The 9,665-nt window shown below is 50.3% G+C and overlaps 1 protein-coding gene across 1 annotated transcript; it reads left to right on the top strand.

Moving 5' to 3' along the window:
- The first annotated feature begins 1,611 nt into the window (after positions 1 to 1,611).
- fis1 (fission, mitochondrial 1) lies at positions 1,612 to 9,139 on the top strand. The gene is made up of 5 exons (XM_060854707.1): positions 1,612 to 1,689; positions 3,587 to 3,719; positions 4,110 to 4,186; positions 4,488 to 4,593; positions 8,733 to 9,139. The coding sequence occupies exons 1-5, from the start codon at positions 1,645 to 1,647 to the stop codon at positions 8,828 to 8,830; spliced, it is 459 nt and encodes a 152-aa protein (XP_060710690.1). The 5' UTR covers positions 1,612 to 1,644; the 3' UTR covers positions 8,831 to 9,139.
- Positions 9,140 to 9,665: the final 526 nt, after the last annotated feature.

Genomic DNA, 9,665 nt, shown 5'->3' with positions numbered 1-9,665 from the left:
GAATGGAGGGGGATGAAGGTGAGGCCTTTGCTGAGGACTGATCGTTTTTTTCACAGTGAGGGGGAGGTCTGTGGAGATGTGAAAACCTGGCAGGGCTAGGAGCTGGGACCTGGTGTAGGGCTGGAGCTGGGAGTTGGGGTAGCGATTGTTCATGGCCCAATGCCCACTGTAATCCCACCATCGCCCATTGTACACAGCCCAATGTCCACTGTAAACCCACCATCCCATTGAACCCGGCCCAACTACCACTGTAACCCCATTAACTCCACCTGGACCATCACCATTGTAATGTCACTCACTGTACCTGGCAACCTCCTACTGTAACCTCACTCATTGTACCTGGACCTGAGGGCATTGTTGCTAGGTTTGCAAATGACTGAAAGATAGGTGGAAGGAATTAGTGCTGAGGCAGTTGGGAGACTGCAGAATAACTTCAACTGGCTTGGATAGTGGGCAAAGAAGTGGCAGATGGAATACAACGTGGGGAAGTGTGAGGGTATGCACTTTGGTTGGAAGAATAGAGGCAGACACTATTTTCTAAACTGGGAAAGGCTTCAGAAATCTGAAGCATAAAGAGAGTTGGCAGTCCTGGTTCAGAATTCTGTTAAGGTTAATTGTAGGTTCAGTTGGCAGTAAGGAAGGCAAACGCAATATTAGTATTCATTTTGAGGAGGTGAGAATGCAAGAGCAGAGATGTATTGCCGAGGTTGTGTAAGATTTTGCTCAGACTGTATTTAGAATATCATGAGCATTTTTGGGCCCGATATGTAACAATGTGCTGGTGTTGCAGGGGGTCCAAAGGAGATTTACAAGAATGATCCGAGGGGTGAAGGGTTTGTTACGAAGAGTTTTTGGTGATAGGTTCTGGGTGTGTACAGGACAGAGTTTAGAAGGATGTGGGGGTGGGGAGAGGTGGGGAATCTCATTGAAACTTTCAGAATACTGAGACGCCTGGACAGAGTGGAAGTGGAAATGATGTTCCCACTAGGAGAGAGTAGGACCCGAAGGCACAGTCTCAGGGTAAGGGGATGACCATTTGGAAGTGGTGAAAAAGCACACAACTCGAGGTTATAGTCCAACAGGTTTATTTGAAATCACAAGTTTTTGGATCGACAAACCTTTGTCAGGTGCACCATCCCAACATCAGCACCTCTACACCTTTGGAAGTGAGCTGAGGAATTTCGTCAACCAGAGGCTGGTAAACTTGTGGAATTCATTGCCACAGAAGGTTTGGGGGGGGGGGGGGGGAACGCAGGTCATTGAGTGTGCGTAAGACAGAAATAGACAGGTGAGAGGGATCAAGGTTATGGGAGAGAATAGGGATTGAGAAACATATCAACCATGACTGAGAGATAAAGCAGATTCAATGGGCTGAGTGGCTAATTATGTTCCGATATCTTGTGGACTATCTGCACCATGTATAAACCCACGCCAACCAGCTGTATCTCTGCCCACAGACACCAACAACGCCCGCTCCCTGTCAACTCAACCCTGCCTTCCTACCGCCAGTATGAAAGATGACAAACATCACACCAGCACTGGAAGCGTCAGCCGCCAGCATTAAAGATGGCGAACCATATAGAAGATGAGCATGCGCACTGACGGACAGAATCCGGATGTGACGAACCAGGAGCTGCTGGAATCATGGAGGCGATTGTAAACGAAACAATTTCACCAGAAGATCTAGTGGTGAGGGAGGGATAGAGAGATGTGTACACGGGGGAGGGGAGAGAGGGAAATTTACCCACGTAGGGAGAGGGATAGAGATAGAGGGGGTATAGAGAGAGAGGTGGGGTGGAGAGACCCAGAGGGGGACAGAGACAGGGAGGGGAGAAAGGGTGAGGGAGACTGGGGAGGAGAGGGAGGGAGAGGGAGGGAGGGTGAGGGAGACTGGGGAGGGGGAGGGGAACTGGGGAGGGAGAGGGAGGGAGGGTGAGGGAGACTGGGGAGGGGGAGGGGAACTGGGGAGGGAGAGGGAGGGAGGGTGAGGGAGACTGGGGAGGGGGAGGGGAACTGGGGAGGGAGAGGGAGGGAGGGTGAGGGAGACTGGGGAGGGGGAGGGGAACTGGGGAGGGAGAGGGAGGGTGAGGGAGACTGGGGAGGGGGAGGGGAACTGGGGAGGGGGAGGGAGGGTGAGGGAGACTGGGGAGGGGGAGGGAGGGTGAGGGAGACTGGGGAGGGTGAGGGAGACTGGGGTTGCGGGGGGGATGTGTGGGTGAGGGAAACGTGGGGGTGGGGGAGAGATGGGGAGGAGTCTAGGGTGTTGGGAAGGGCAGTGGTGTGGGGGCAGCGGGGGGGGTTGGTGTGAGAGGTCAGGAGACGGGTGGGGGGTGTGGAGTGAGTGAGATGGGGTGGATGGGCGGGTGTGGGTTGCGGGAGGGAGATTGTGCGATGGCTAGGGAGATCAAGTGGTGGGGGTCTAGGGAAATGTGTCGGGAGACAGTGGTGGGGGTGCTGGGGAAACTGGATGGTGGGAAGAAGAGGGGAGGGTCTGAGGGAAACAGGGTGGGGGGCAGGAGGATGGGGGATGCTGATGGGATGGAGATGGGGAGGGGGAGAGTGATGGGGTCATGTGGAGGGTGATGGGAGGAGAGAAAAGGGGGAGGGAGGAGTGAGAGAGATGGGAGGGTGGGGGGAGAGGAGGGATGGGGGTGGGAGATGGGAGGGAGAGAGGGGCAGGAGGGAGGGGTTAAGAGAGATGGGAAAGGGAGGGAGTGGGAGAGTGGGGGAAAAAGACGAAGGGGGGTGGAAGAAGGTAGAGGGTGGGGGAGTGAGATGGGGTCCACTGTGAGGCGGGGAGAGGGACGGGGTCCGGGAGCAGAGAGTGCGAGTGTGGGATAAATATCAGGATAGAACAATGAAAGTGATAGGGGTGGAGTGGGTGAGGAATGAGATGGGAGGGAGAGGGGCAGGGTACGGCCAGAACAGGGCATACGATAGAAAGATAGGAGACGGGGGCAGTGAAGAGAGAAAAAGAAGAGGAGGGTGAGAGACTGACAGTAAGAGAGGAGAGGGTGGTGGAGTGAGTGAGTGACAGGAGTGATTGAATAATGGGTGGTGAGTGAGTTGTTAGCTTAGAACAGTGAGTGGCGGGAGAATCAGAGAGAGAAGGGACAGAGTTGATGGGGGCAAGGTGCAGTGAGTGGAGGCTAAGGGACAGAGAAACAGAGGGAGAAGCAGAACAAATGTGAGGGGAAAGAGACAGAGAGAAGTGGAGAGATAGTGACAGATTGTTGGGGGGGGGGTGGGGTGAGATGGGAAAGAGAGAGAGAGAGAGAGAGAGAGAAAAATGGAGCGGGATAACAAGAATGAGACAGAAGACAAGAACTGGGTTTACCGAGAGAGAAAATGTCAATGAATATGACAGAGCAAAAGAGACCCCATAGGGGTGGACATACAGAGAGGGATGATAGTGGGAGTGAGGGGACAGACAGTAACTGGACTTGGGATGACAGAGGAGAAGGTGAGAGGGTCAGGAAGGAGCCTGGGACATCAGGTAGGTGTGTGAGAGAGAGAGAGAGAGAGGAGACAGGGACAGGCGGGGCACTGCAGCTGCACGGTTACACCTTGTGTTGTCTCTTTGCAGAAGTTTGAGAAAAAGTACAACACAGAGCAGAAACAGGGCGCACTGTCCCGAGCGACCCAGTTCGAATACGCCTGGTGCTTAATCCGCAGCAAGTACTCTACTGACATTGTGAAAGGAGTTGCTATTCTGGAAGGTGAGTTGGAACTCTCTGCATCTGGAGCTGATCATGTTTGGAGAGGGTGGTGTGTGGGGCTGGAAAAATGTGTACTCTGGTTGAAGCTGCTGCGCTGGAGCTGCACCCTGCTCTGGTCTGGTCTCAATCCTCCCCCTGCAGCCCCAGTCAGTCTCAGTCTCTCGTCCCCCAATCCCCCAATCCCCCTCATGACTGGTGGTCTCGTCACCTCAGTCTGTTCCCCCCCCCCCCCCCTTTGCCTGGTGGTCTTCCCTCAATCCCTTGACCCCTGACAATCCAGGCAATGCTCTGAAGTGAAGATGGTCGCATTGACTAATCTCGCGCTCTCTCTCTTCATTCTCTCATCATCCCCTCTCCCATCCTTCTCTCCCCAACCCTTCCTCCCAGCAGAGATTTACCCTACCGCAACGAAGGATGAGCAGCGAGATTACATCTTCTATTTGGCTGTGGGGAATTATCGGATGAAGGTGAGTGTGCAGATTTCAGCGCCTGAGGTTTGGATTCTGAGTGGTGGGGGAACTCATTTTAATCTGGGAAAGCTGTTGAAAGGCTAATCCGTGAATAACTCCACCCCCCCCCCCCCCCCCGGGTGATCGAAAGGCATCTCCCTCCTTTCCTGTCCCCTCACTCTGCTTCGCACCCATCTCCCTTGCCCCACTTCTGCCCCCTATCTTCCCTCGATCCTATCTACCTCTCTTCCACCCCTCGCAGTGCCAATCCGTCCACCCACCCTTGTCGCTCGTCTGATTGGCTGCTCTGTTTCCACAGGAGTATGAAAAAGCGCTGAAGTTCATCCGGACTATGCTGAAGAATGAGCCAACCAATCAGCAGGGTTTGGAGCTGGAGAAACTCATCAATAAAAAGATGCAGAGAGGTGAGAGCTGGGGGGGCAGTGTGCCCGGATTGAACAGTGAAGCCAGACGAGACTGGTACATGGGGCAGAAGAGACTGAGTGGGCATGAGTGAGAAAGGCCCAGACTGGCAGAGACTGAGTGGGCATCAGTGAGGGAGGTCCAGACTGGCAGAGACTGAACGGGCGTCAGTGAGGGAGGCCCAGACTGTCACAGGGAGCGGCTCAAAGACAATGGGCACTAGTGATGGCATGCTGATATAGCAGGAACATTGTTTGCCAGACCCTGTTGGGTTTCTCAGGCACTGTTGGTTTTTTTTTAAAGCATCCAGGTCCACCCCTCTCCTGCATCATCTTCAGAATTTTATTTTATGTTGTGTACCAATCAAAATGAATTGCTTAACTCTACCTTAAGTTTCTGCCGTGTGTTCACCAGCCCATGTTCTTTTGCAGTCTTGACACTGGCACCTCGCAGTTTGCTAGACGTCTGGGTTTTATCAGCTGTACATTTTGATGTTGGGGACCCTGGACACTGAGCTTCTCTGAGCGGTCCACATTTAGATGTTTATAAAAACATGAGGGGTGTGGATAAGTTGCACAGCAAAGCTGCTTTCCCTAGGGTAGGGCAGTCCAAAGCTGGAGGCCGTGGGTTTAAGGTGAGAGTTGGAAAGGGACCCAAGAGGCAACGTTTTCACACTCTTGAGGGTGGCATGTATGTGGAATGAGCTACCAGAGGAAGTGGTAGAGCGGGGTACAATTACAACATTTCAAAGACATTCGGTCAGGGACGTTGATAGGAACAATTATGGGCCCAGCACAGGCAAATGGGAACCAAACAAAGTGCGGATGCTGCAAGTCAGAAATACAAACAGAAACCGTTGAAAAAGTTCAGCAGGTCTGGCGTCATCTATTGGGAATGGTCAGACTTAACTTTTCAATTCAATCCTGAGGAAGGGTCACCCGACCGGAAACATTAACTCAGATTTCTCTCCCCAGGTGCTGCCGGACCTGCTGAGACTTTCCAGTACTTTGTTTTTGTTGGGGCAGGCAAGTTCGGGCGAGTCTAACTTGGGAAACCTGGTCTGCACGAATGAAGGGTTTATTTCTGTTCAGTGCACCTCTGTGATTCTATGACTCCAGAAACAACGATACCTCTTTCTCGTAAATCTCTTCTGTACCGCTCCTAAAACGTTTGTGGTCGGTCTTAAACTGCAATGCTTGGAGCTGAGCACGGTTCTCCAGCAGGTGGCTGGCAGCTGCCTTGTATTCGTTTATGGTTTATAATATTAGCACAACTTCCCTGTCTTGTACTTCGTTCCTCTCAAATTAGCCACAGGCTCCTAACTATGTTATGAGCTGTCTAGTTAATCAGTGCTGCTACCTTGGAAGGTTCTCACACAGATGCTCCAGGGTACACTGTTTTTACGCTCAATTTGACTTTTAAAATTCTCACCCTTGTGTTCAAATCCTCGTCCCTCCCTGTTTGTTTAAACTCCTCCACCCCCTGACCATCCTGTCCCATGGGATTGGATGTTGCCCTTATTTTACCCAGGTGTTCCTGGCTTCTACATGTTTAAAAACGTATAGTTTTTATTGCATGCAGTGCCAGCCCCCGCCCGTGGGCAGTGCCAGCTGTCCCTTTACCAGAAGGATGTGGATGCTTTGAAAAGGTTGACCATGGTGTTGCCTGGTATGGGGGATTTTAGCGCTGAAGAAAGTTTGGATAGACTGGCCTTATTTTCACTGGAATGCAGGAAGCTGAGGGACGAACTGATAGATGTTTATAAAATTGTAAATGACGTGGATAGAGTAGAAGGTATCAGGCTTTTTCCCAGGGTGGAGGGATTAATTAGTCGGGGGGGGGGGGGTCACATTTCTCACACAAAGGGTGATGAGTGCTCGGAACATGCTGCCTTAGGAGGTGGTGGGAGCAGACCAATAACAGCTTTTAAGAAGCACCTGGCCGAATGCCTGAATAGGAAAGGGAATCGTGGGATACAGATCCTGTGAGTGAAGAAGGTTGTAATATGGAAGGGCAAAATGTGAACTGCATACAATGCTCTAGCTCTGTCTAAATGAAAGTTCTGTTCAGCTTTAATATCTCCCTGTTATAATCTGTGCATTGACTGATAAAGGGAAGTCTTTTTAGCTAATCTCTGAAGCTTCACGATTTGTGGGCAAGCACTCAAAGATTCCTCTGAGCTTCCTGGTGCCCTAATATTCATTTGAATGCTTTCTTGTCTTGTTGCAGAGAGGTTTGAGTCTTTGAGTGTATGGAATCCCTAGAGTCATAAGCAGGCCATTTGACCCATGAAATCAACACCAACCCTCTGAAGAGTATCTCCAACGCCCCCCCCCCCCCCCCCCCCCCCCAACCTCTACCACATAATTACTGGAACCCTGCATTTCCCATGGCTCCTCCACCTCATTTGCATGTCCTTTGGATGTTTTTGGGCAATTTTAGCATGGCCAATTCATCCTAACCTGCACATCTTTTGGCCTGTGTGGGAGAAACCGGAGTACCCAGAGGAGACCCACACAGACACGGGGAGAATGTGCAAGCTCCACACAGTCACCTGAGGCTGGAATCAAACCCTGGTCCCTGGCGCTGAGAGGTAGCAGTGCTAACCACTGAGCCACCATTTATTCTTCACACGGGGAGGTACATAGGTACAGGAAGTACTCAGGAAGGCTAACAGAATATTGTAATTTATTGAGAGAGAAATTGAACACAAATGGGGGGATTATTCTTCAGTTCTGCAAGACCACATCTGCAGTATTGTCTAAGCATTGGTTCCCTTATTGATTCCCATCAACAGAAACATGCTTCCTTCCTCCAGTGTGTCCAATGCTTTAATAATCTTATACGTCTCAATCAGATCCCCTCTCATTCAACTAAACTCATGTATACAAGCTCAGTCGCTCCAAGGTTTCAACATATGATAGTCCTGCCATTCTGGGAATTGACCTCGGGAAACTATGCTGTGCTCCCTCAATAGCCAGAATATCCTTTGCACACAATACTCCAGGTGCGGTCTCACCAGCGCCCTGTACAGCTACAGAAGGACCTCTTTGCTCCTATACTCAATCCCTCTTATGAAGGCCAGCATGCTATTAGCTTTCTTCACTGCCTGCTGTACCTGCATGCTTGCTTTCATTGACTGATGTACTAGAACACCGAGATCTCGTTGTACTGCCCCTTTACCTAACTTGACTCCATTTAGGTAGTAATCTGCCTTCCTGTTCTTGCCACCAAAATGGACATCCACGCATTTATCCGGATTCAGCTGCATCTGCCAGGCATCCATCCACTCACCTAGCCTGTCCAAGTCACCCTCTATTCTGATAACATCCTCCTCACATTTCACCCTGCCACCCAGCTTTGTGCCATCAGCAAATTTGTTAATATTACTTTCAATACCTTCACCTATATCACTAATGTATATTGTAAACAGCTGTGGTCCCGGCACCAAACCTTGTGGTACCCCACTGGTCACCGCCTGACGGATTGAAAGCAGTTCAGGGCAAGTTTCCAAGTGGAATACTTGGAACAGATGTGTTATCTTGCATGGAAAAGTTGGATAGGCTGGGCCTGTCATTTGGTTTAGAGAGTAAGAGAAAGGTTCAATGTGGAAAGAATTTTCCTCTTGTGGAAAAGTTTAGGACTCAAGGTCACTGTTTAAAACTGATTAAATTTGATTTGATTTTTTTATTGTCACGTAGCTAGTGATAAGTCTTGTTTTGCGTGCAATACAGGCCGGTCATACCATGCAAAGTACATTAGAACAGAGTGAGGAATACAATGTTACAGCAGAGAAGATGCACACAGAGCGAGATCAACATTGAAATGATTCGTCTTCTGGAGAGAGGGATGAGGAGAGATTTTCCCCCTCGGACATTGAGAGTGTTTCAAACTCTCTTCCTCATAAGGGTGGCGGGAGCAGAGTCTTTGAATCCATTTAAGGTGGAGATGGATGGTTTCTTGATCAGCAGTGGAGGGATGCGGGGGGGGGGGGGATGTTGGGGTGAAGGCTTATCAGAGGGTGGCCATGATCTTACTGCGTGGTGGGGTGGACGTGAAGGGCCGAATAGCCTGCTGCTTGTTGACACGGTCTCCGCTCTGCACACCTGGACTGACTCCTGCTGTCTCCTGATCTCCATAGATGGCCTACTCGGCATGGCGATCGTCGGGGGAGCTATCGTGGGATTGGCTGGAATGGCAGGCCTGATTGGCTTGGCTGTCAGCAAGGGTAAATCGTGACCAGTGACGATGAAGATTGTGTGCGTGTGTGTGGGTGGGTGTCTCGCTGATGTTTAACGATCACCTCAACCTTTAACAATGAAGTCAAATGCACAGACTGGCTGCCTGATTTCCCAGTCTCTGCCCCGAAGTCTGGATTCAGATGATGATTGTTGTGTTGCATGTTTCGTAGATGAAGTTTCTTTTCTAATATTCTACCTGTTTTGACTCCCTCCTGGAACATGTGTTCAGGTAGCCTTCAAAGCAAACCGGACTAAACATTGTACATACTGCTTTCTAAAATAATAAATACCAGCCAGACCTGTAGAATTTGGATAAATGTGTCAGAGAGAGGCCTGATGTCCAAAATTAAACTCCCTCTAGATTGCCCTGGGTGTGTGTGTGTGTGTAATGAGGGCAAGGTGCACCACAGCATTAGATACACAGTAAAGCTCACCCTACACTCTTAAATCGCAAGTAAGGCAAACTCAGCACGATCTCCATCAAACGCTTCTGGGATATGTACAGCACACGGTTCAATACAGAGCTTCCTTTGAACGTAAGGAAGTAAAGCTACACTTTGTCCCTAGCAAACACTCCCAGGGCAGGTCATGGTTGGTGTGTTTGAGGGATGTTGTGGAACTGAGGGATCAGGTGAGAAATACAAACTAGGAAATGCTGCAGAAACGAGACCATGTGTGAAGCGAGTGTGTGCTTCAATTCTGATATGAAGAGCCAGAGTAGACCAGAAGCTTTAACCGTTTCTTTGTCCACAAATGCAGCCAGACCTGCTGAGTTTCTCCAGCACTCTTCAAATTTTGTTCCAGATCTCCGTCATCTGGTGAAAAGGTGGGTT

Source organism: Hemiscyllium ocellatum, chromosome 44, assembly GCF_020745735.1.
Source record: "Hemiscyllium ocellatum isolate sHemOce1 chromosome 44, sHemOce1.pat.X.cur, whole genome shotgun sequence".
NCBI lineage: Eukaryota > Metazoa > Chordata > Chondrichthyes > Orectolobiformes > Hemiscylliidae > Hemiscyllium > Hemiscyllium ocellatum.
This window is presented reverse-complemented; position numbering and strand designations above follow the sequence as displayed.